At 39.2% G+C, this 27,034-nt stretch overlaps 2 protein-coding genes and 1 long non-coding RNA gene across 3 annotated transcripts; 2 read left to right on the top strand and 1 right to left on the bottom strand.

Moving 5' to 3' along the window:
• Positions 1–1,638: 1,638 nt before the first annotated feature.
• Positions 1,639–3,354, bottom strand: LOC124867534. The gene is made up of 2 exons (XR_007038087.1): positions 3,004–3,354; positions 1,639–2,429 (listed from the first exon to the last, which is right to left on the bottom strand). It is a non-coding gene; the product is annotated as an uncharacterized LOC124867534 (long non-coding RNA).
• Positions 3,355–10,780: 7,426 nt separating this feature from the next.
• e2f8 (E2F transcription factor 8) lies at positions 10,781–18,707 on the top strand. The gene is given in 14 exon segments (XM_047362434.1): positions 10,781–11,061; positions 12,562–12,770; positions 12,846–12,996; positions 13,091–13,402; positions 13,511–13,672; positions 13,789–13,926; positions 14,046–14,255; positions 14,347–14,428; positions 14,846–15,344; positions 15,492–15,746; positions 15,840–15,972; positions 16,066–16,332; positions 16,335–16,402; positions 17,853–18,707. Coding segments are annotated over 13 exon segments (2,616 nt in total). The 5' UTR covers positions 10,781–11,061; positions 12,562–12,599; the 3' UTR covers positions 18,021–18,707.
• Positions 18,708–19,538: 831 nt separating this feature from the next.
• On the top strand, positions 19,539–26,831 carry csrp3 (cysteine and glycine-rich protein 3 (cardiac LIM protein)). The gene is made up of 6 exons (XM_047364092.1): positions 19,539–19,669; positions 20,283–20,445; positions 22,013–22,184; positions 22,740–22,869; positions 25,226–25,319; positions 26,606–26,831. The coding sequence occupies exons 2-6, from the start codon at positions 20,334–20,336 to the stop codon at positions 26,677–26,679; spliced, it is 582 nt and encodes a 193-aa protein (XP_047220048.1). The 5' UTR covers positions 19,539–19,669; positions 20,283–20,333; the 3' UTR covers positions 26,680–26,831.
• The last annotated feature ends 203 nt before the right edge of the window (positions 26,832–27,034 follow it).

The following is a 27,034-nucleotide window of genomic DNA, read 5'->3' as shown; positions in this document are numbered from 1 at the left end:
CCTTTTTAAAACTAAATTATATTGAATATATTTTTTTTGTTTTATCTAAAAAGCAAGCTACTGAAATCGATGGAGTTTTAGAAAACAATCCAACCATAGCTCCACTCGGCATTAAACTACTAATCCAAAATTCAAGCACTTTCAACCTTCCAACCTTCAGCAACAACATTTTTTAACGCTTTCCATCACTTATCCGTTGCCAGCATCTAAAAAAAAAAAAAAAAGCAGCCAGTGAGATGCTCGGCAGTGTGGGAAATTGGAAAACACCAGCTGGGACTACGGTCTGATGAATTAATATTCATGTTCTACATATTCCCAGGTGATTCATTTAACACACCTGATCAAATCAATAATTTACAAGGGAAAGGCCTGAGACAGGTAAGAAATATATTATCTTTTTTTTATGTGACAACTAGCACACATTTTACAGAACTCCAGAAATAAATTTAAGACTAATTCATAGTTTTCGCATCCAGTGATTTGAATGTATTTATAGATGAAAAACTGCCAGCATTCATTCTAAACAGATGTCCAAGTTGCTCTCCAAGTGTTTTTTCCTGATTTGTGGGCTTTACTTTGCATTACTATGAATTGGAGGTTGATTCAGGTATATGTACGGATCACTGCTTGCAATAAACACAGCTTGGGTGGTTTTAAAAATGTAGGCTACACTATGTCAAACACAAAGAGGATCTCTAGGGCTTCACTAACTGGTGCAAACTAACATAAGTGTGCTCTAAGAAAGCGTAAATGTTCTTCACGCAATTCCAACATCCATGTTGTGCCTTCAATGGCTTCACTTAAAGTATACAGAGATCCTTCTTGCTCATTTAGCAGGAAAAGAGCTGAACACATGTTTCTGATCTGTTCAACTTACATGAATTTCAGAGAACAGAAGACCCACAAAGAAACTGTCACCAAATTTCACAAAACACATTTACAATTTCATATATTATGACGACAACAGAAGAGAATCACAACCACAACATTTCACAAAACAAGATTGTGTTTCACAATACACCACAAGATTAGAGAAAACGGTTAAACAGCACAAAGCATGAATATAGAGTTTGATATGTTGTGTTTTATAAAATGTGGCTGTTTTTTGCACCTCGCTGTGTCTGTGCGTTAAAAAGAGAATACAAATACACTCTGAATCAGACATCCACTTAAACTGCACGGCCTTGTTGCCTGGTGCCCGTACCAATCTATCACAGCTGCACACTGTCACTGGGAGGAGAAAAAAAATATCTGCTCTGTCTCAGACAGTGAGGAAAGCCACAAGATTCCCTGACATTTCTGAATGTTTCTGCAAGAGTGCTTAGATACAAAGCTACACAACATGATGATACTAACCATCTGAAGCCACATCAGGATCATGTCCTAACGCATCATATCATATTTTGTAAATCTGCAACAAACCTCTGGGTATCAAAAGGCAACCAGAGAAACGGAAACAGTATGCGCCTGCTTTCTAAACATGCTTTTTAGCCAAAAAAAAAAAAACAGCAAGGTTACATTTTAATGTAAAATGTCACTAAATAAAATGCTGAATGAGCAACAAGAATGGTTGCATATAAAAACATGTCTCTGTTAATTTAATAAGCAAAATGAGAAGCACAAACAATAGAGGTAAAATGAGTTATAATATTAGATATTTTATTACTCCTCCTGCAGACCACTAATACATTTCTCCATACAAACAGAAAACCATTAAATAATACTTTATTGAGTCAGTCTACTGCTCGGAATCAATCATGCATCCTTCCATGTTGGCAGAAATTAAGATGAAATGAAGAAAGCTTAAACACTTTTAAAATGATCAGAATAGAGTTGCTTGTTTCTGCTCATCGATGCTCCACCTGAACATCAACCAGGAGCAGGAATACTGAAGAGAAGAAAACGATTTGTCCTCAACTCACCCTTTTCTGGTCCTCCAATCCATGCAACACAGGTTTCCTCCTCTGGTGCTGATGTGGACTCACCTCGGCTCCTGTTTCCATCTTTCTCCGGTCACTAAATATCCAACCTTTCCGGGAACGAAGGGAAATACCTGCTCAGAGTATTTCAGTTCCCTTCCAAACTACTTCCCAGTTATGGTGCATGAATGTCAAATCCAAAATCAGGGAAGAGCTTCCTGTCCATCAACTTTGCCTCATTAAAAATATGACTCTCAGTCTGCAGAGGGACCCAACCTCAACCACATGCTTCTTCTCAGTCATAATGTTTCCTGATAGTTCCTTTTTGTGCTTGCCGGTCCCAAGGAGCAGAACTGGAGGGAGCATCAGGGCAGGGAACGAGAGCCGGAGATAACCAGGAGGAGAGGTTCACCAGAAAACATCACAGAAGCTGTGGACATTTGACCCTTAATGATGCTGTGGTCATCCTGATCCCCTCTCTTCTGTTGATGATTCAACCTGGATGCTTCCCTGAAACAAAAGTTGAGAAAAACTGTTTTCCAAACAGAAAAACTAAATAAAAAAGGATGTTATAAACAAAACACATTTCACATGTGACACAAATAATTTAAACCTTTTTCTTCTACAGTAATACGCCTTAAGGCACCATTTGAACTTGTTTCACATAGAAAGCAGGTTAGCTCGTTTGAGGAGGACACAGTGAACGAGCGCCCACAAATTACCTCCTAATTAATGCAGGTGTGAGCTCCTCGAAAACTCCCACAAACACCAGAAATCACGTTTAACGACACAACTTTGTGCAGCTGAAAGACAGTCATAGTCATTGGAGTTTTTGTGGAATAATAGCAGCTACTCAGCCCTGACTTGTCAGCCGACAAACACGAAGTCAAGAGTTACAATGTGAAACAAATTGCTTGCGGAGACGCTGCAGCATCCCTGCAGGAGAATCAGTGTTAAGATCTGACAGAGAGACAAACAGAGCTGCTGATGTTCCGAGCTTTCTGTAAACTCGCCGTTACAAGAAAAAATCAAATGAGACACCAGAAGAAACCGCAATCAGAATCATGAATGGAGAGATGCTCACCCACTGCTGCTCTGGCTCCTTCAGAGGTCGCTCCCTGACTCATGTGTGGCGCGGTCCGCTCCAAGCTGCAAGCGGAGCAGCCCTGATGCGTTCATGGGCTGTTGGAAAAGTTACCCGCAAGGAAATGATCGAGAAATTGTCTTTTTTTTTTCTATAATTTTTATAGTGAATATTAATCTGAAAAAATATAAAAAAGAAAAAAAATCTCACATCTACTAGCTCAGTTTGATTATTTTAGAAATCGGTGTTTTTCGTGCCTGGAACGTTTAATGGAGATAATCCAATTTAGCTTGTTGGATTCTATAGACCAATGATTTTTCAGAAATTTTACTACTACTGCAGTAAAAACCACGCTGTCTAATTAGTACCACCATACTGTCAGTATGCTGTTGTGGTTTATCATTAAACACAGAAAAAACATCCATTGGTACTAAATGCATGCTTGAGAGACTCGATTTAATTATGGATTCCATTTATACTCAGAAGTTGAACATTTTAATTATCACGTTGGACAAAATTAATAGATGGGTCCCTCATAGACACGGTTTTGAGAGGAAAAGTCTAACTTTTCTTCCATCCTTGACCACTGCCTTGCATCTAAAACATAAAAATAGACAAAATAAAAAATATTTAATTGCATATTTGAGGAATATTTCACTACGACTGTAGCATTCTTGAGTGAGTATGTTGTTACAGTGTTTAGAAGAAGGCAAAAAATGTAAAGAAATACATTGTTATGAGCATACACTCATTGGCCACTTTATTAGGTACACCTTGCTAGTACCGGATTGGATCCCCTTTTGCCTTCAGAACTGCCTTAATCCTTCGTGGCATAGATTCAACAAGATACTGGAGACATTCCTCAGAGTTTGGTCCATATTGACATGATAGCGTCACACAGATGCTGCAGATTTGTCGGCTCCACATCCATGATGCGAATCTCCTGTTCCACCACATCCCAAAGGTGCTCTATTGGATTGAGATCTGGAGACTCTGGAGACCATTTGAGTCCAGTGAACTCATTGTCATGTTCAAGAAACCAGTCTGAGATGATTCATGCTTTATGACATGGTGTGTTATCCTGCTGGAAGTAACCATCAGAAGATGGGTACACTGTGGTCATAAAGGGATGGGCATAGTCAGCAACAATACTCAAGTAGGCTGTGGCGTTGACACGATGCTCAATTGGTACTAAGGGGCCCAAAGTGTGCCAAGAAAATATCCCCCACACCATTACACCACCACTACCAGCCTGAACCATTGATACAAGGCAGTTCCGTCAGACCAGGCAACGTTTTTCCAACCTACTATTGTCCAATTTTGTTGAGCCTGTGCAAATTGTAGCCTCAGTTTCCTGTTCTTAGCTGACAGAAGTGGCACCCGGTGTGGTCTTCTGCTGCTGTAGCCCATCCATTCAAAGTCACTTTAATCACCTTTCTTCCCCATTCTGATGCTTGGTTTGAACTGCAGCACTTTGTCTTGACCATGTCTACATGCCTAAATGCATTGAGTTGTTGCCATGTCATTGGCTGATTAGAAATTTGGGTTAACGAGCAGTTAGACTGGTGTACCTAATAAAGTGGCCGGTGAGTGTATATTGGTGATATAATAGTTAGCCGGGTCACTGAGCAGAACAGTCCAAATCCCACTTGTTTGGAAATTGGAAATGGAACATGTTTAAGTTGGGTTGGAGGTCTTTCCAAATTTCAACTTCAGAGGTAAATAGAACACAGTATAAGAAGCCAGCAACATATTTTCCTGGTTTAATGTCTTTGTCTTCAGGTTGCTCTGGAAGTTTACTGGATTTCTCTTTTAAGATGTATCCGGTGAAGATCAATGCTATTGAACTGTGGCTGTTGGTGCTACTCTACATGAAAGTTTATCTGTTTGCATTAACCATGTCTATATATCAATTTGTGCTCCTGTATGTCAACAGTAATGTTAGTTTTAATTTTTGCAGGAGATGTTTTTTTCCACAATGAGCGCTATAAATATGAAATAAAAGTAAACATCCATTTTACCTGTTATTTGTTCCCTAGTTGTACATGTCTGTTTATTTTTCTAGTAGGATAAATGAAGCCATAAAGCCAATTCTAGGGAATAAATAAAAGGTTAATAAGAGGTTGATTTTTTTTATATCCCTTAAAATTTATAAGGGTCAAGTTAAAACTTCAAACATCAAAGTATTTATTTTAATTTTATGTGACAGACCAACACAAAGTGTGAAGTGCTTTTTTATTTAGCCCACGTGGGGCACTACTTTTTGGAAGTATTTTTCACTGAAATTAAAGTTGCAATTTAAAGTTGCAAGTAGTTTATATAATGTCTCTTTGCAGATGCAGAGAGTAAAACTCTTGCTCATTTTTTTTTTTTGCAAAATAGTTCAAGATCAGTCCCATTGGATGGGGGGGTTGTCCCTGCTTCAACAACCTAAGTTGTTAAACTTTCCTGTGATTTACAGATTGGATTTAGGTCTGGACTTTAACTGGGCCATTCTAGCACCTGAATGTGTTTTCCATTGTAGCTCTGGCTCCATGTTTAAAGTCCTGCTAAAAGGAGAATGTCCAAGTGTTTTGCAGCATGTAAGAGGTTTTCCTCCAGGATCACTTGTACTTAACAATATTCCATCTTCTCCTCAGCTCAGTTTCCTTGTCCCTGCTGATGAAAAGCATCGCCACAGCATAATGCTGCCACCATGGACTAAACAATAATCCATGACATATTCAAAGCCTGTGATATTGTTTTGTACCATAGCATTGTTTTAAACTTCTCCACAACTTTCTCCCTAAACTTGTCTGTTGTGTTCTTCGGCTTTCATGAAACAGTTTGTTCACTAATGTTCTCTAACAAACCTCTAAGGTCTTCATAGAACATCCGCATTTATACTGAGATTCAGTTTTCCACAGGTGGGCTCTACTTGATAAGCATTGCTTTCATAATTAAGGGGATTGAATATAAATGCTTAGATTTTTAATTGTAAAAAAGAAAAGTGTCTCATTTTTCCTCCCCTTCACATTTATGCTCTACTTTGAATCTTTCAAACGCATGAAATTACAATGAAACTTTATTGAAATGTGTTGTTGCGAGATGTGAAAAATAGGAATCAATACGTTTGCAACGTACTTTATAACACATTCTCGTCTTTGGTCCAAGTCTGCACAATTTATAAACCACCATAACATGCCGTTATTTGTTACTTTATTTTACTACTAGTGATGGTAAACGTTCATATGGAGACATTAACAGTGTAACATTTTGAAGACATGGTTCCGTTTTACAAATCTAATAACTGTAAATGTGTCCGATTATCGTTGGAGTTGAAATTTAGGAGCAACACCTAAAGGCAGCACCGGGGTCCCGCTCGCTCTCTTTCTAACGCCGTCGCATTACGTCACAGACTGCTTCAGATTCTTCCAACAGCATCCTTGAAGCCGCCTGCATGTTGTCATGGTGATTTTGATAAGGAGTGATCTCCTGCCACCTAGCGTCGAAATGACATATCGATTTAAATGCTAAGAGCTGCAGAAATTCCCAGATGTTAAAAGGGTTTCATTCACTTCTGGAGTTACAACGTTGTGCAAAAGTCTTGAGACAATCCTGATTTATTTAAATTGTTCTTCTCAGAAGCCAGAATTTCTCATTTTCCTGTACAGTATTTCTGCTTCCTTCATTGTTCCTTTTCTGCAGTTGATGTGTTTTACCTAAAGTTTTACTTATTATTACAATAAGGACCCTAAACTTAAATGCATAAAAAATTACAAATTCTATTTTTAGATCCTTAATAGCTTTGTTGCTTGTAGTCGCCCTTTTGACCTAATTTATTCCAGTTTCTTTGATTGGTTTTATCATTTTTGCCAACAGCTGCACAGCCATTGAACAGTATTTTTTTTTACCTTAACTTATTGTCTATTTATTTATTTTTTGCTGTCTTTTGTATTTTAATTTTCTGTTAGTACTTTTTTAGTCTTATAACTTCTTTAACATGTTTAAATTTCCTAAAAATGTTAATATCTCTTATCATTGGAAGGTTGGTATGTCACACTTGCAATACTTTGTTACCTTGGCTTGTCTTGCAGATGCAGCAAAAAAAAATGCAATTAGTGATGACATGCTAAGTATCCACAGGTCATACTTGAAATTGGTTTGAGTTTAAGTTTGTCAATTGATCTTTGGAGCATTTTAATGCCCACATGAATATTGGGTCAGGAGCTGGACTGAACAAACCAGACTCCAAGGAAAAATGTTAAAAGCCTGTCAAAAACCTGCGCTAAATTTCAAAATGACTTTTAAAGATGACAAAGCTTGGCTGTTTGGAGTTTTAATATAAAACAACAAGGAATAATTTAAGATTTTTGCAAATTGTTAGATAAAATAAATTTAAAATGACACCCTAATTTGATCCTGTAGATTTAAGAAATAAGAGACACCCAATTACCCAATTAAAGCATGCAACATATTTTAGTTTCTCGCCAGCTCAAAGTACAGTAGATATTACTACATATATCAATAATGCAACAAATACAGAAATATAATATTTATTATATTATTTTATGCAGTGACAGAAAGAAGACAAACACTTTCAGCATCTTATCAAATAAGTTTACTCAGAGCAGACAATCAATGCATTCATGTAAGCTGTATGTTACACTTTTGTCATTTTCTACCACTTGTTCCATAGTGGGTCGCGGGGAAGCTGGTGCCCATCTCCAGCATTCCATGAGCGAGAGGCGGGGCACACCCTGGACAAGTCGCCAGTCCATCGCAAGGCAACACACAAACAACCATGCACACACTCATTCATACACCTAAGGGCAATTTAGAGAGACCAATTAACCTAACAGGCATGTCTTTGGACTGTGGGAGGAAACCAGAGTACCCAGGGAGAACATGCAAACTCCATGCAGAAAGACCCCCTGACGGGAATTTAACCCAGAACCTTCTTGCTGCAAGGCAACAGTGCTACCAACTGCACCACCGTGCAGCTCGTTACACTTTTGTATTTCTGCCCACGTGTCTCATACTGATGAGCAATGAAATTTTTAACCAAATTTACAGTTTAAATGACATTTGTACAGTGGGACTCAGTAAAAAGAGAACATGTGAGAACATTATAATCTAATCCTGGATTACAATCTAATTATGATAATCTAAACTTGATCTGTGCCTTATTTATTCACCTCCAGACAGATAGTTAGATAATAATTACTGAGAAAAATCCACAATAATCAAATGAAATGAATCTAGATTTAACACAAACCATGCAAAAGTTTGTGTTGGAGGGTTATGTTGACATTTTTGTGTTGTCATTTTAACTTCTAATCTGGTTACAGCATGCATGCACTCATGCATGTTACAGTGAAAAAGCAAAAAATAATTATCCTCCTCCATGGACTGTTTTACTCTATCCACTAAAGATACCAATAAGCTCACGCACCTCTTTCCAGGAATCAGTAAACAATCACTTTTAAAACAGGTGTAAATTAACCATTTATCTGGTATCCCTGTGGGTTCAGTAAATAATTTTTCAATTCAATTCAATTCAGTTTATTTATATACCACCAATTCACAACACATGTTGTCTCAAGGCACTTCACAAAAGTCAGGTACATACATTCCAATTAATCGTAACCATTGAACAGTGCAGTTAGATTCAGTTATTTATTCAAATTGGATAAAAGTTTTTCTGTCTAAGGAAGCCCAGCAGATTGCATCTAGTCAGTGACTTGCAGCATTCACTCCTCCTAGATGAGCATGTAGAGACAGTGGACAGTCACTGGCGTTGACTTTGCAGCAATCCCTCATACTGAGCATGCATGTAGCGACAGTGGAGAGGAAAAACTCCCTTTTAACAGGAAGAAACCTCCAGCAGAACCAGGCTCAGTGTGAGCGGCCATCTGCCACGACCGACTGGGGGTTTGAGAGAAAGAACAGAGCAGAGACACAAAGCGAACAAAGAAACACTGATCCAGGAGTACTTTCTATGGGAAGGAAAAGTAAATGTTAGTGGATGTAGCTCCTTTAGTCATTTCACCTAGAAAGAAAGAACAGATAAACTCTGAGCCAGTTTTCAAGGTTAGAGTCTGAAAGAGAGCAGATATAATTAGTTACAGTAAAAGCTCAGTCAATCGCCATGTCTAGGAGAGAGAAAGGGTTAAACACTGAAAGACAGGGCCATGTGGATCATCGGTAGAGGGTGAGCATTAAGTTGTTGCCAGCAGAAGCTCGGACGATGCCCCTCTCCAGAAAGGTGTCACAGGTAGACACAGAGCCAGGCCAGGTGTAGCTTCTAGGAAGAGAAAAGAGAGAGAACATAAAGTTAAAAACTGAAATAACAGCAAATAATGCAGAATTAGAAAGTAGTGTGAGAATGTAGAAGAGAGTGAAAGTGGTCATTATGTCCTCCAGCAGCCTAAGCCTATAGCAACATAACTACAGAGATAGCTCAGGATAACCTAAGCTACTCTAACTATAAGCTTTATCAAAAAGGAAAGTTTTAAGCCTAGCCTTAAAAGTAGACAGTTTGTCCATCTAGAGCTCACTGATGGCCATTGTTATACTAAAAACCACAACGATTGGGAAACCTCTCTATGTCAGATTGACCATAACCATTGGAAAAGAGAGGGGGTCATACAGGTAGCAGAAATGGAGGGTGTGTTTGCACCTCAACCATAACTGAGCCGGGTTAGGCTAAACCTGACTCCCCCTTACTCCATCCAACGGGGAGGGAAGAAGATGGAGGTAAAAAATAAGGAAGATAGCTCAGGATAACCTAAGCCACTCTAACTATAACCTTTATCAAAAAGGAAAAGTTTGAAGGATATTTCTAATTTTGGCAATGTTCCGGAGATGAAAGAAGGAAATCCTAGAAACCTTAAACCTTTAATATGGGATTTAAATGACATGTCCTGATCAAAAATGCTTGTAGTCTATCTAACTGGTTGGGTTCATCAGGATTTATGGATAAGTAAAGCTGAGTATCATCAGCGTACCAGTGAAAATTTATTCTATGCTGTTTGATAATTTGACCTATTGGAAGCATATATATATATATATATATATATATATATATATATATATATATATATAGTAAAGAGAATAGGCCCAAGTACTGAACCCTGTGGTACACCACAATTAACTCTGGAGTTTAAAGATGATTTATCATTTACATGAACAAACTGGAATCTGTCAGACAGATAAGATTTAAACCAGCCTAGCGCTGTTCCCCTGATACCTACAGCATATTCCATTTTTAGACTCGAGTGCACAAACATGCAATTTTCATGCGAAAAATATTGATATTGTTTTTAACTATAACATCAAGGTTTACCATGAGCTTATGGCAGAAATTCCCATTGTGGTCTGTCTCTTTATGGAAGCTGCAGAGATGAGAAAATGTAAGGCCAGAGCCACGGATGGATGACTGAATGGACAGCATTATGTTAACTATGCAGTTTTTATATAAAACCAGAGTAGAAAGAACGATTTTTATTTGCAGAGTGGATTGGAGAAGCGGCAAACTCTGTTTTCTTTTCCTTAAATACCTAACTTATATATATACTTAACTTAAATAGTACTGAAACAACTATTATGTCATAATGTTACAACTGAGGCTGCATTTAAGACCTGGACCAGATTACGTTTATTACACTGTTATAAAACTAAAAAAGGTTGTCGGGTATTTACTGTTTACCGCAAGTTGGCGCCTAATGGGCTCAGAGTTTCTGATTAAGACCCGCCTCTTTTTCTCTCTATTTTGCGTCAGTAATGGGGTGACGTTAGTGCGCATGCTCGCACTGGGCGGGTCAGATGGTGTTGGTCATCATCACAAATTGGGCAAAGTTTTTCCCACAACTGTAGTAAAGTTGGTCACAAGACCACTGTTGTTGGCGAGAGGAGGGAAACCAAGAGCCGAGCAGATCTAACTGTTAAATGTAACGGATTCCATGTTTCTTTAAAAATCTTTAAAAACACGGCTTAGCCGCTGCACTTTTATCTTTGGTATAATACTGTGAAGATGGGAATCCTTCTCTGAGGAAGAGGATCACTTCGTGGATTTCGGTGAGTATTTTAAGAGGAAACAGGGAGTTGATAATTAGAACATCCATATATGTTTACGTGTGTTTAAATTTTAAGCGGTTGATGTGTGGAGACGTGACTGGATTAACTGGTTTTTGCGAGTTCCCTGTGGTTAAATCTTGTCGCTTTTATAAGACCGCGCTCTTTCTGGGGTCTAAACGTCTTAAATAGCCCACGCTTAACCGGTGTAAATCTGAGGTTTTAGAGGAATTGGCCGCTGTTGCTGCTTCGGCGCCAAGCATTTCAAAAATAGTTTACCTGCGCGGGCCGAAATTCACTTCCTCCGCGCTGTCTCAGCCCGAGCTCCCATTGGCTGTCTCTTGCGAAAAGGGCGGTTCCTTCTCAGCCGTTGAGCCCAGCGATTCGAGGGAATGTACGTCAGTTACCGCCAACATTTGCAAAGTATGTTATATCTTTTTTAATAGATTTTTAAAAGACGTTTACCTTTAATGCGAATCACGAAAGACAGTGGATATATAATAGGTTACTATTACGCTCTCTTAAAGCTTTTCTAATGAAAAGAAATGTTTTTAAAGCAGCAGGGATGTCTAGACGTATTATTTCGGATATTAATTAGACATAAATCAGTTCTAGAGTACAGTGTTGCGCCAAAATATTTATACCCGTTTAATGTATGATCATGTAACAACCACAAACTTGATTGTATTTTATTGGAATTGTATGTAGTAGACCAACACAGAGTAGTTCATCATTGCATTGTGGAAAGAAAGTTATACATGGTTATTAATCATTTTTACTATTAAACTTATAAAAAGTGTGGTGGGCATTTGTATTGAGCCACCCTAAATCGATACTTTTTGCAAGCACATTTTACTGCAGTTACAGCTGCTGGTCCTTTGGAGTATGTCTCTGCCAGCTTTACACATCTGGAGACAGGAATGTCTGTCTCAGTTGTTTAGTCTGGACTTTATTTAAAGATTGTCCTTTATTTAGCTGCACCCATCTTCCCATCCAAACTAACCAGCCTCCCCCTTTTCCTGGTGAAGAAAGCATCCCCCAGCATGATGTTATCAGCACTGTGTGTCACCATGGGAATGGTGTGTTCAGGGTGATAAGCAGTGTATTCCAAAACCTTATTCTATATGTTTGTCATTTCTTCGTAATGGCTTGTGGGACTCTTTAAGCATAATTTCTTTGGGCTTTATTATTGCCGCCATATCATAAGACCTGAGCTGTGGATCTCTACAGTTCTCCATAGAGTTACCATGGACCTCTTACCTGCGTCTCTAAATTAATTGACCGGTAGCTTTGCTGTTAAGAAGTTCTCTTATTTGTTTTACATGAATGCTGAAAAGTTAAGGAACTACTGTACTAAACATCTAAAATGTGTTTGCAAAAAGTGAAAAAATACAGGAAATGTGTTTTGCTTATTATTATTTCCACAACTTCAATCAGTATTCTTTTTCAATACACTAAGGTGATGGTTTTGTTTGAGCCCAAATATCTTTAAATACTCCAAAGAAATCAGCCGGCTTGCGTGTAGAAACAACTGATGAACAATGGGGCCCTTCACAACACCCAAAAAGAGAGCGGAGGTTGGTTCCGTTGATCCCTGGACGCCAACCTCCAACCTTAAGATGCTCATCAGTGCTGCCAGTCCTGAGATCCGGAACAGGGAAAAGAAGCTGGGTATGGACACCAATGAACGGGACAGTTTAGACCCCACACAGGTACAAGTTGTTACATGGCTGCATGTAGGTAAATGTGTTCGAGATGTCTTTCTAATGGGATATCTTTCTTTGTAGGACTCTGAAAATGGTGAAGAGTTGGAGAAAATTATCAGCAGAAAAGACAAGAGTCTGGGCTTGTTGTGTCACAAGTTTCTCGCCAGGTACCCAGATTACCCAGATTCAGCCCTGGCTGACATCTGCCTGGACGATGTCGCTACTCAGCTCAGTATGTCTGCATTCTAACTATTTCTAATGTTGGTTGAAATCGTTTTTTTTTTTTTGGAGAATGTTCAATTTATCCTCTCATACAACACACACAGATGTAGAGCGCCGGCGCATCTATGATATCATGAACGTTCTGGAGAGCCTTCACATGGTGAGCCGCTCAGCAAAGAACCGGTACGCCTGGCACGGGCGGACGAAGCTGGCCGAGACGCTGGCCATTTTGAAGCATGTTGGCGAGAAGCACAGGTATGGCCAGCAGATGCAGCAGATTCGGCAGCGCATCAGAGACAGGGCGTTAATCGACTTTAATCCAGAGGAGAAGGAGAACAAGGCAGCAGCGGATATGGAGTTCGGGGAGCAGAAGGAGCTTTTCTTCGTGGAGCATCCTAGAGTCGAGTTTAAAGCAGGTGAAAAGCAGAAAGGCCAACTTTTCATTTATAAGGGTATTAAATGTATTTAAGCAGATGTTAAATGTTATGTTTCCTCTGTACGGACTACCCTTCCTGTCTCTTCAGCTTCGGTTAACAGCAGGAAAGACAAATCTCTGCGGGTCATGAGCCAGAAGTTCGTCATGCTCTTCCTGGTGTCGAACCCCCGCGTGGTCAGTCTGGACGTGGCTGCAAAGATATTAATAGGAGAAGACCATGTTGCAGATCAGGACAAGAGCAAGTTTAAGAGTAAGTACCTAAAATCTGCGTGATTTGTCAAAACGTGGCTTTGTTGAGTCTTTTCACAGTTACCTTTGTAAAATGATTGCTTTTCAATAGATGCTTGCTTGGTCATGTGTTTGCAGCCAAAGTGAGGCGTTTGTACGACATAGCGAATGTGCTTCGAAGCCTGAAGCTGATCGAGAAATTCCATGTGACAGAAGCAGGAGGAAGAAAGCCAGCCTTTAAATGGGTCGGCCTTGTAGAACTTCCACCAGTTAAAGGTATTGACACAAGTCTTTCCTGTTTTCTCTCATCTCTCCTTTGGGTTTATATTCTGTTCACAGTTTTCCTTGAGACATTGAGACGTACTGAATATTTTTTTCTCCAATGGTTGTTTCAGATTTGGCCAAATCCTCAGCTGAGTGCCCATCCAAGAAGAAAAGAGTACTTGAATCATCTGTAGAAAACTGTGCCAAAAACCTCTTTTCTTCATCGGGGGCCAAGCGCAGCTTCACCCGACACCCTTCCCTCATAAAGCTCGCCAGAAACATTCAGGACGACCGGCGTAAGATCAACTCTGCCCCCAGCAGTCCTGCTAAGTGCGTCCTCGGTGCGTAGGGTGCTTTGTTTTGCAGAAAAATTGCATTTCTCCAGTTTTTGAACTTCCAAATAAACACAGTGTTTGTCTTCTCTGCTCTCAGGCGATCCGGAGAACATGGACTTTTCAAGCAAAATGGCCCAACTTGCTGCTATTTGTAAAATTAAACTTGATCAGGAATCAAGGTGAGATGAATCCCATGGTGAATACGTTTTGTTCTCTTCAGTTCTTTATGTAAAGAGGGTGTTGACTGAAGTCTGACTCAGAGAAATCTGCTCCTGATTCCGTTAATTTAAAAAAATCATTAGCTTCTGTGTAGAGAAACTGGTGTCTCTGATGAGCTGCAGGGATGCTAAAGCTCCATCCATCCATCTATAAATGTCGTGCAGCTCAGGGCAAGAGGTCATTTTAGTGTTACTCCAGTTAAACCAGGTCCTGCTTCTCCTCTACTGCAGATTTACCTTTCACGTCCAAACATACATATATTTTTATCTTTCTATGACTACCACAATTTTTTCTGGCATAGTAATTTTCTGTTAAAATGAGAAAAGACCGGTTCCTGATCAGGGATTAAATAATCAAGAGCCCTGACTCTGTTCCAGACCAAAGGAAACTCCAGAGTCCACTACTACAGAGGGAGACACAGCAACTAAGAGGTTACAGCCAACCGCCCCTGGTCCCATGGAACCACCAAAGGTGCCACTATTAACACCAACTCAGGAGTCTGGAGTGCACCAAACTCCACGCACGCCTCTTGCAGGACAGCCTGCTGGCTCGGTCACCTTCATCCCTGCACAGTGTTCCCGCCTGATCCCTGTCCTCATACCTCAGCAGCAGGGGAATGCGCCCTACGCTGTGTATTTGCACTCTTCTACCCTCAGGTCAAATCCTCTGTCCAGGCCTCAGCCAACTAGCCTCGCAGTGCGCTCGATGACATTTGAGGACAAGACTGGACAGAGTCCAAACGCCAGGTCTGCATCTAAGAGCCTATCGATCTCCAGGGAGTCTGACATCAGTCCTTTGAAGCTTAAACGCCAACATTCAGATTCCACCTCGGAGAGCAGTCCTTCTAAAACCAAGAAGTCCGAGCCCAACTTCAAGGTAAAGAAAAATGCATGTAAGGCAATAATTGAATGCTGATGCTGATGCAAGCCAGTTTTGGTTATAGACATATGGTAAATTATTATAACTTTATTGCCATGGTAACTTGGTAATACAGTATAGTTCCCTTTTTCTTTGTCCATGTAGGACAGCTGTCCAAAACTCTCTGAGATCCTGCAAGCCCGTCTAAAGACGCGCTGTGGCAGCCGACCCTCACCCCGTGCTCTCCACCTGGACCCGGAGTTTATTAACACCCCCGGGAGCGCTGCAGGCAATCAGACACTGGAGCACAGCTTGGAGAACCTCCTGGATAGAGACGACAAGTCAGCAAACTCTGACAGCGAGGCTGATTTCACACCGGTCCAGGCAGTGCCCCTCACACCTGGACAAATCCACTCCGAGGTGAATGCACCAACACCCTGCTCAACTTGCTTCAGTGAAGAACAAGACTGATCCACTCTTCGATTTAACACCAGTTTTTCTTGTTCTCTCCAGACTTTAGTACCAGCCGGATACTTGATCCCAATTTCACAGCAGTCTCTCATCAGCTACAAGGAATTACAAAGTTCTGGAGAAGAAAGCAACAAGGCCTCATCTTCTTACAACATCTACCAAACCCCAACTGCAGGTAAATATCTTTTCTTTCGATTCCAGTTGGACAGTATCTTAATGCAATTGAGCGCAAGAGAAGGAGGGTGCATGTAATATTTCTTTGTCTCAGGCTCCACACCGGCTGCAGCCCTGGAGGTGACACCCACCAATCTTTGTATGAACAAACCCTCAGCTGCTGCCTCCATCTCCTCTCCGCACGCCTCCCAGCAGCCTCATCGACTTAACAGTCTGAGTCCCGCAATCCTGAATTTCACTCTGCAGAATCTGGGCCTGATCTCCAGCCCAGGGAACACTTTTACATCCTCACAGACTCCAGAACGCTCCGGTGTCCTGCTGAGCCCGTTGAGTCTGCAGCAGAGAAGCACGGTTTTTATCAAATCTGTTCTCCTGTGCCTGTCCAGCAGGGGCTGCCTGGACAACCACTCACACTAATCAGTGTGCAACAGGTAAACATGAACAGTTCAATGGATTTTTTTTTTTTTCGTTCATCAGCCCCTTAACTGGTCAAAAATGTATTGGCTAAATAATTCTGGCTCTAAACTGGAGCTGGAAGCAGGTAAAGCAGAGGGAGTGAATATTTATTGCTGCAGACAGAGTGACTGCAGTGTAAAGTGTTCTTATGCAGCCTGGAAAAATATGGAACTTGATTTCAGTATTTTCCTGGTCTGGATTTAAAAAGAACATTGAAAACAATGTATTTCTATGATTTATTCATTATCATGTTTTGGAATGTTCCTTCCTTCCTTTTTTCCTTCCTTGAAATTCCCTGAAGTGTAATCAAACTGCCAGAGATAATAAAGAAATGTGGGGATTTGAAAAGTAGTGAATCTAGGGTTCCAATACAATCTGGAAAAACCTAGGGATTGATTCCTTTATTTTCCAACTCCGGAAAAGCATGGAAAATATTTGCTTGACATACTGTTCTGTCTCCAATTGTCTAAAAGTTGTATCCATCCTTCCTTCTTACTTTTTGGTGACCCTCCTTCCTTTTCTTCTTCCCTTGTATTCTGTCCTTCCAAGATTTCTTTCATCCTTTTTTGTATACTTCATTGTGTCCTTTCTTCCTTTCTTTCTACCTTGTGTTTATCCCTTCTTCCTCTTCTCCTTCCTTTCTGTTCCTTGTGTGCTTTCTTCCTTCCTTGCTCAAGTCCTTCATTGTGTCCTCCTTTCTTTTCTTGTGTCCATTCTTCTTTCTTTACCTTGGTCCTTCCATTCTTTCATCATACCTCTCTCCCTTGTTTCCTTCCTTCCCAGTGTCCTTCCTTTCTTGCCTCCTAGCCTTGTGGCCTAGCACCCTTTGTCCCTCGTTTCCTACCCTCCCTCCTTCATTGTGTCCTTCCTTCCTTTCTTGGACTCCTTTTGTCCTGCCTCCTACCAATTTCTGGTCTTTGGACATGACTCAAGCTGCCCGCTGTTGGAATATTTGTCATAAATTTATAGTAAACTAGTGTTTTTAGATTTTAAGGTGAACGCAAATAACTGGGAACCTTGGAAAGCTGAGGGTGAAAAATATGGTATTTTTACATGAAAAGTGTGTAGGAAGACTGAATTATCTCCATAAAGGGAAACTTTATGCTTAATGTGAGCTTTGTGGATATTTTGTCGAAGGGGGATGGGAACACCTCTTACAGCTTTGCTTTGCATCAGTTCTCTTACCTTAAACCTTACTGAAAACTGTGCACATATATTTATATTATATTGTAGATATGTTTATACTGTTTAATTTGTATTGTATTGCACCGACTACGCCAAAACAAATTCCTTGTATGTCCAAAAACGTACTTGGCAATAAAGCTTTTTTGATTCTGATGGAAAAACTCTACAGATCACCCTAATTAATGTTTCAGTTCTGTTAATCCGATTTTTCTGACTCTTAAACTGAACTTTGTCGTGCAGCCTCTGATGACTACCCCAAAAGGGACGGGACTCCCTCAGCACAGCTTCTTCCACACACCGGTCCCACTCTCGCCCCTGGCTGCCGTGGTAACCACCAACGGGCAGTCGGCCGCCAAAACTGTTTACATCCCTCAGAGGAAGCTGGACGTCTCTGCCGAGGACTCCTGATGTAAATGTTGGAGTCTGTTATAAATGTACTTGTGGGTGGAGGGCTGTCTGTTTGTGTGTTTAGTGTTTCACATTATTCCTTACCTCTGAACATTTCACAGCATCCATTTGGCCTTTTGTTATCACTGTCAGTCATAAAAATAGCTGCCATGCAGACTTTGGCTGAGGCCCAGTGGACTTATGGAAAACCGATTCAGATACCCAGGAACACTACTGCCTGGCTCCATGTGATGCTGATAAGATGTTTTCCCACGACTAAATTAAAAATGTACATCTTTCTTCATCGATTTTCTCATCTTTTGTTTTCAATTTTCCTTTGCTTTTAATATTCTGGCTTTCCTTTAATTTAACAAGATCAGTAAGTTTCATCATTGTTAAAGCAGAACTGAGGTTACTTTTGCACATATGTACGTGAACTGCTGCCCATGAACACAGTTCTTAAATATGTGAATATCTGAAGCATTCTAAGAAAAAATTAACATTTTGATTGGTTTAATTTATAAGAAAACGATCTTTTGTTTGTGATGTCTTGTTCTTTGTAAAATGTTCAATAAGTTTTAATGATTGTTTTGTAAAGAAAACTTGCATTTTCTTCTTTTAACTTAATTGAATATTGCATCCCTTGCAACAGACTAACGATGTAAGGAATAAAGTGGGTCATCTGTTAATCCTCGATTTAAATTCAAACACCTTTATTGTCTTGGCTTTTTGTCTAGTTACGTTAATAAGTGGGGCTTTGCTTGTCAAAACTGTCCAAATAGGTTGTCTTTAGCTATAAATTGTTGAGTCTTTGAATTGATACAGTATGTTTAGGACCAAAGCAGTTAGGTCATATTCTGACATGTTGAACCCCTTTATTAGCTTTTTTTTTGTTTAGCCATACCAGCACATCAAAATATAGTGCTTAAAAACCACTAATGAAAACAGCTGAAGAAAGGCCACGGGTTATAAATCAATATATAAAAAAATAAATGAACTCATCTCTCACTATATCAGTACAGACATTAACCTTCGCAGCTGTTTTCCTTCTCCCTGCTGGCTCATATTCCACATCTTTCAACCCTTTTTTGATCAGATAAAATTAATAATAATATTTATATAGCAAATTTTTTGCAAACATCCACCCCACAAAATACACAGTGATATACAGTACGGAAAACAGCACAGTTCTGACTAAAAGATTAAAATGCTTTTAGCTGACTTTTAAAAGTATTAAAAATATTTTTTAAATGAAACCCAGATCTGATTGGCAGCCGGTGAAGCAACCTTTGATCAGGTTTTATGAGTTCCTCTGTTTGGTCTCTTGTTGTGGACATTCTGAAGTATTAGTTTTTCTCTCAATAAATGCACACGTCTACATGTTGGGGTCATCCAAAGTAACTGTTGTAGTGATGTTAACTCCATGACATGACATAAGATGCTTCTGTGGACGCAGCTGTCAGAGCTCCCTGTGTCTCTTACTCCAGAACAAATGTTTGAGCTCCTGATGTTCAGGCTTCTTTCAGCCGGTGATAACAGGTCGGAGGGTCTGTCACAAGTTATTTTAGGAGGAAGCGTCAGCGGTGGTCTGTGCTGATGGTGGGAGGTAGACTATTTAAACCGCCTGGGAGACTTAACAGCCACATCAACCACACGGGCTTGGACTTAAGGTAAGGAACCATTTTATTTTAGTTTGGAGGTGACCGGGCAAATCAGAAGAATAATTGTCTTCCTTCTTATCGGCAGAAAAATCATGTTTATTTACATTTCTAAAGGATGCATGTTAAAAAATGTTCCAACATATGTAGAGTTGTTTGATGGCTGTTATGTCTGAAATAACACCGACCGCTCCTGTGAGGTGACGGGTCGAACAGGAGGCCAGTCTAAACTTCACAGCCTCTTCTTTAGGCTTTTGGCATTTGAGAAACAGCTGATGAGTCAAAATGAGATGAACCGAAATGAGAAAAACATTTTAGTTGTATGACATTTTAATCAAAATGTTTTTTTACTGCTAAAATAAATCTAACAGAACAAAAACAGTAGAATGATATGGACAGAAGATGAGAACAAAATAGGATATTTTTCCAAAAAGCAAACATCTTGCTTTTAGAATTTCTAATTTTAAGCAAATGTAGCTTAAAAAAACTGAATCTTCAGGAAAATTGCTCTGATGTGTTTTTTTTTTTTTTTTTTTTTTTTGCAGTGATCTTTTGACTCAGAACTGTTAGATGTTATTTGTGCTATGATGATGAATATATGATAGAAACATTTGTTAATTTCCAGCCTTAAGGTCCAGCCTAGAAGGCGGAATAAATATCAGAGAAAGTTTCTAAGATGCCAAACTGGGGAGGAGGCGCGAAGTGTGCAGCCTGTGAGAAGATGGTGTACCACGCCGAGGAGATCCAGTGTAACAGCAGGAGTTTCCACAAGACCTGCTTCATCTGCAGTAAGGATACGTTCTTTCTTTGCCTTACTTTATGATTGATTTTATTTTATGTAAGATTTATTTATTATTTAGGGGACAATGCTGGGCTTGGCCAGGAGGGCAGTAAAAGTGACTAAACTGAACAGGTTTGACTAATAGGTACATACATAATTGGACATTTTAGGCATGAATGACATACTATTGCTAAAAGGTTATTGTACATATATAACTTGATTGAAAGCCTTCTGGCCAAGAACTTGTTGCACATGCTCGACCCATTGTCAGCACTTTAGTCCCCACTTATTGCACATAACAGCCATGATAACAAGACTGGTGAGCTCTGAGCCACGACTTTGATTGTCCCAGTTAAACTAGTAAATGCTAGTACTGTGACTTACTGGTCCCAACGAAACAAGAATATGGTGGATATTTCTGCAGAGCTGTTTGTCCGTTAAATGTTGCTAAATTTCTGTTTAATTTGTTTGTTTGTTCTTATGTTGTATTTCCCATTCTTTCTCCCATTTACCTCTCTTTTTGTTCATTTAGCTTCCTTAATATTGAAAAATAGTTTTATGAATTCATCCTTTACCTTACATTTATTCTTTATTAATTACAATGTTTGTTAAGCGTTGCTTGATATTTTTCAAACAATGCTAATTTTGCTGCAAACTTAAACAGAGAAGGCAGAAAAAGCATAAATATGCAGAAGATGTCATTTTAAGCCATTGTGGCCTTGTAGAAATAGACAATTGCTCTTATATTGCTGCACCACCGTCAAATACTTATCTTCTTGTGGCTTTCTTTCATCAGTGGCTTTGTTCTTTCCTGGACAGATTTGTTAAGTAGCAGTGCTAATAGTTGTCCTGTCCTCAGATTCTATCTCCTGAGCAGTGCATCTTTACAGCTCCTGCAAAGCTTAGAGAATTATTTTTAACCTGCTTGAAACTTCTCCACAGCTTTCTCCCTGATCTGTCTGTTGTGTTTCTTGGTCTTCAACAAGCCTCTGAGGCCCTCACAGAACAGCAGAATTTATACTGAGATTAAAGTATTTACATGTGGACTGTTTTAACTAATTATGTGACTTTTGATGTGTTTTGATTTTATTTAGGTAAATCAAACTAAAGGGGGATTATTTCAAATGCATAGTTTTGCAACAACAGTGTTTCCCAATGACAAACACTGAAGGTTGTGGTTACATTTTGAGTAAATGTCTAACTGCATAGGGCGAGAATCCTTTTTCTGTTTTTCTGTTGTCTGCACAAACTGCAACCCTCCCCTGCTTGTTGGTGTCTTTGTGACTGATTCATTATTCCACCGGGACGCTCTAAAAGGCTTCTGTGATAAACTCATCCCACCTGCTAAATATTCATCTTCTCTCCAACTTTCACTTCACATTCTAATGTCCTCCTGAAAATAGCAACACAAGACACCTGACTTTGTGTGCTGTCACTGTTGACTGATAAAGCCAGCTTGGTGGGAGCTTTATTTAACTTCTGTTCCTCCAACATGACATTCCTCGGTCTGGATAAATTCAAATTGTGCATGTCTGAGACTTAGATAAAATATGAATGTCCTTTGTTTTTCACAGTGAGCTGCGGAAAAGGGCTTGACAGCACCACAGTTGCAGCACACGAGTCTGAGATTTACTGCAAGTCGTGTTATGGGAAGAAATATGGGCCAAAAGGCTATGGATATGGACAAGGAGCAGGGGCTCTGAGCTCTGATCCTTCAGGCCAGGATGAAGAACCGCACCGGCAACAGTATGGGTTAAACACCAAATGTGTGCTTTTACAGATAATGGTACTCAAATCAGATTGGTTGATTTAACACCTTCAGAATGCTTAAAACCCTCTATACTTCTTTACATTTTGTTTCAAAGTAGAAAGACCTTAAACTTTAACATTCTTCTGGAATTCTGAAGGTATTGTCTTTGGTCTTTAATCCTCAAACATAGTTTAACTTGGGTTCTGCACTAAATTGTATATTTCCGGTCAAAATTATGGATAAATGTCAGCTGAACTTAAGATAATAAATATTCCTCTGAATAAGGTCAGACACTGGCCTGAAAAATATGGGAATGGAGGCCAAAGTTTAAAAGAAAAAAAAAAAATGGTGTTTTCCAGAAAACCTGAATAACTATTGATCAGGTCCACTTTAAAATATTTGTATTAAGTCTGGCTATTTGAGGCAAAATAAAAAAAAATAAAGAAATCAGGGATGACTCAAGACTTTTGCACAGCATTGTACAAACCAACCTAGGTTGGCAGATTTTGTGAGATGTTCAGCTGTTAATTTCTTTTTTTTTTTTTTTTTAGTTCTAAACCACCACAAACCTCTTCAAATCCCAATGCCAGCAAGTTTTCGCAGAAGTTTGGCGGCTCAGACCGCTGCCCCCGTTGCTCCAAAGCGGTGTATGCAGCCGAGAAGGTGATGGGAGCGGGAAAGGTAGGAACGGTCTCTGAATGCTGTGGTTCTGACTCTGGCTTAGTTCTCCTCCATCAGTTTAATCTCATTCAAACACAGAGAACCAGGACCCTGAACCCAAACCTGTTTGATCTGAATGAGTCCTAACCACATGGTAAACCGGTCCAGTAGTACATTCAGTATATCAAAGCTTTATGGCTGCACAGACAAAGACTGTGAAAAAGGTCATCCGCCGGAATTAGGATGAATTATAATGACATTAAGCAGGGGTGTTTTTAGGGTCTCAAAACATTGGGGGCTTTAGCCCAAATCCAAAATATTTAGATTTCAATAAGACAATTTATAGGTAATTTAAAATTAAACTAATATAGGTCATATTGTACCAGTTATCTGTCTCGGCTGGTTTTAGACTGAATGTAAATTATTGTGAATCAAAAAAAAAAGGTTTGCAATAATTTTACTTTTAATTTGTGTTAGAAGCTGAATGAAGGACAAGGAGAAACAGAGTTTAGACCTGATGAAAAACCATTTTGCTGAAGCAAATAGTGACACCTTTTCAGGTATTTAGAAAAGAACTTAATCTGAATTTTTGCTGACAAAAGTTTTTCTTAAACTCAGAGGTTTACTTTGGGCCAGATAAATGTGCTACATTCTGTCATCTACATAAAGTACCTTTTCAAACATTACATTCTCATCAGTGTTCCACTCCTAAGGCTCCATTGTCTTTATTCTTATATTTCAAAAAAGGAAAGTGGTATAAAGTTGATTTTTCTAAATCTTAGTCAGACATTTATGTTGTTATGCCAAGAGCTTTCGAAACATTTTTATTAAAATTGTTCCTTCTTTTATGAATCTGTTCTCTTTTATCGCCATCTTTTCAGCCCTTCATTCCACTTCTGAAGAAATTTGTCCAGCCAAAAATAATAAATGAAACATTTTTCAACCCAGTCTTTTGTTCTGCATGTGAGACATTAGTGCAGTTCTTATTATTAAACACTTTGAGAGGAATGGGTTGGTGTTTAAAATATAGCATAGAGCCTCATCCTGGACCTTATCAGTACTAATATTACAGTTATTCATAACTGTATATATATGGTATGTATGTCTAACCTTCAGTAAAACTGTATCCTTGTTTAATGAGTTTAGTTTGTGTAATTCAGAAAAATAAAATAGTTAACTAATCAATGGTCCACCTGTGATTAATTGCCATGATTTATTTCTTAATTATCCAGCATCTTTAAAGCCAGAGCTGTATGTTTAGAATCAGCACAGAAGATATGAAAGAGAAGAGGGAGACTTACTTTTATACTTTCTACTACGTCTTACTGGAACCAGGAGATATTTTCCTGGTTTATTGAGCAACACTTTTTTCTGTCAACATGTAGATCTAGACTATAAGACTGGCTGCAACAATGAGATCAATGTGTTGATCTGAAGGACCTTTAAATGTGTTTCGCTAAGTTAGGATTAAATGCTTTTATTTTGACTGAAGGACCAGATATTTTCCCATTATGATGCAGATCCGGCTAGAAGCTCACAGAGAAGGTTGCTGCTGTTTTCTATCAGACAGATTATTTAACTTCACCTGTAGCTCAGGTGAAAGTCCCTCATCATGATCCTGATGATGCTCATTAGTGAACCTCCACCATCATGTCTTGCTGGGTGAATCAGTGATTATCTGTAACTTACAATCATCCCATTCTGAGTCAGCATTCAGGTTTTACCGCTATCATCTCCTGGGTTATACCGCTCTGCCTCCACCTGTTCCTGAACACACCAGGCTCCTTCTCTCCGGTTGGCTCCGCGGTTGCTCTGAAATGAGCCCAGTTTGAGGCGCTCTGTGTAACTTTTCAGGTAATGAAGGAGGCAGGTCGACCTGGAGTAAACTGTTGTTCTGGACTTCTCCAGAATGGAGTCCGTCTCTGGCTGTGCGCGTAGTTGCGCATTCGCGGTGTTCAGAAAACATCCGCAGGTCTAATTATGCGCCTGACATTAAGGATTGGGGGGATTGCAGATGAGCTACGACACATAATCAAAACAGACTGAATAAAATTATCAGTCAGATCCATTCAACAACTTTCCGTAGTTAATACAACTCAAAACAATGCATATTTTGAAATTCTTCTGTGTTAACTCATATGTCTTTGATAGTTTATAATTTTCACCCCATGATCATTAAAGCCTACAAATCAGAACACATTTTATGTTTAAGTATTGATCCTTTTTAAAAGGACATGATGACAAAACAGCTATTTAATTTTTTTCAGTGGATTTAATTTTTGAAAACACTCACAGCACAATGTTTGATGGAAACAAATCTTTAGACCCTTCCTAATATTTTTTTTTTCCTGACATTATACATTTATTTTGTCATCAGGCTTGGCATAAAACCTGTTTCCGCTGCGCCCTGTGTGGTAAGAGCCTGGAGTCGACCACAGTGACAGACAAGGATGGAGAGCTGTACTGCAAAGGTACATTCATTATTTATATATATATATATATATATATATATATATAGTGGGTCTCAAAACTGTGCACACCCCTCTACTTTTAATGAAACACATTCAGTCCTATTCAAATGAAGAAAAAAAAATTATTAGTGGGAAATATTAAGATCAAATGTTTTTTTGCATGCACACGTATAAGCTCATACTTTCTGGATTTTACTTCAATATCAGTCTTTTAAAAAATAAATATAGGTCTTTTTTGAAAGGATATGTAATATTTTCTCACTCTACCTTACAAGGACATCTCTTGCACGGTGTCCTGTTACGGTGAGCCAACGGTTTTCCTACCAGAGGTAGTTCTTAACTCTGGCCAGGCCAGTCCGAGACAGAAGTCAGTCTTTTATTAATTTGAATTCATGCTTTGGCTTCCTGTAATGCTAAATATAGCATTGCTGCCACCATAATTCACTGTGGGTATGGTGTAGTTTTAGTGCCAAACACACCTTTTGGATTTGTGACCTAATAAGACCAACAAGCTGTTATAAGATTTTAACCAGGCCTGGATGCTTTCTATGGAGGAAAACGTCCTTATCTCTTGGTCTAAGTGGACTGGAGAATACAGGATATTGTCATATGTAAAAAAACAACCAGGACCAACCAACCTTCAGAGCAGCTGGTAGCCTCCCTAATCGGTTTGTCTGTGTTAAGCAATGTCCCTGTTGTTGCATATTTTCCCAAATGACTTTTCCTTCTATGCCATAACATACAGGTACATCTGTATTCAAAAAATTGAATATAGAATAAAAGTGCAATATTTTTTGCCAGTCATCTCAGAAAGCGAAACACATATATTATATAGAATCATTACACATAGAGTGAGATATTCCAAGCCTTTGTTTCTAATCATTTTGATAATAATGACTTACAGGTAAAGAAAACCCAAAATTCAGTGTCTGAGAAAATTTGAATACTGTGAAAATGTTTATTATTAGACACCCTAATCAGCTAATTAACTTAAAACATCTGCAAAGGTTTCCAAGCCTTTAAACAGTCTCTCACTCTCAGTCATAGGCTATACAATCATGGGAAAGACTGCTGACTGGACAGATATCCAGAAGACAGTCATTAACCCCCTTCACAAGGAGAGTAAGCCATAAAAGGTCATTGCTGAAAATACCGCATTCTAACAAAGAGTGTGAAAACTTTGAGATCCATAGCGTGAAGTTAAAGCTTTTACGTTTTAAAAACAGATATTAAAGTAGAGAGCAGGTTTTTACAAATGAAACCTTGGTATGTTTTTCTGTTTTCAGTTTGCTATGCCAAAAACTTCGGCCCAAAAGGATTCGGTCTGGGAAACGAAGCCATGTTGGAGGAACGAGAATAAACTGGTGGCTCTGCTGAAGCTCAAACCCAATCCCGGCACCTCAACCCTGGAAGATGAACAAGCTCCTCGGCAGCAATGCTTTAAAAATCCCAATATGTTGAAAATAATGGGAAAAATGTGCATAATAAAAAACGAATTTTGTTACATCCAAATCTATTCTGATTGGAGGTTTATTTTAAAGGCAGTCAGGTCTGTGCCTTTGCCTTAATCTTTGGTTCCCTGAGGAGAGATCTTGACTATTTCTTAAATATGAGCCTTCATGAGCGACTTCTTTGTTGAAGTTATTTTATGGTTTCTTAGTGGATGAAAGGCTGCTTGATTCAACGACGTTACACTTTCATATAGATCAGAGGTC

Source organism: Girardinichthys multiradiatus, chromosome 4 (genome assembly GCF_021462225.1).
Source record: "Girardinichthys multiradiatus isolate DD_20200921_A chromosome 4, DD_fGirMul_XY1, whole genome shotgun sequence".
NCBI classification, from domain to species: domain Eukaryota; kingdom Metazoa; phylum Chordata; class Actinopteri; order Cyprinodontiformes; family Goodeidae; genus Girardinichthys; species Girardinichthys multiradiatus.
Note: the sequence above shows the minus strand (reverse complement) of the source record. Positions and strands in the feature narration are given on the sequence as shown.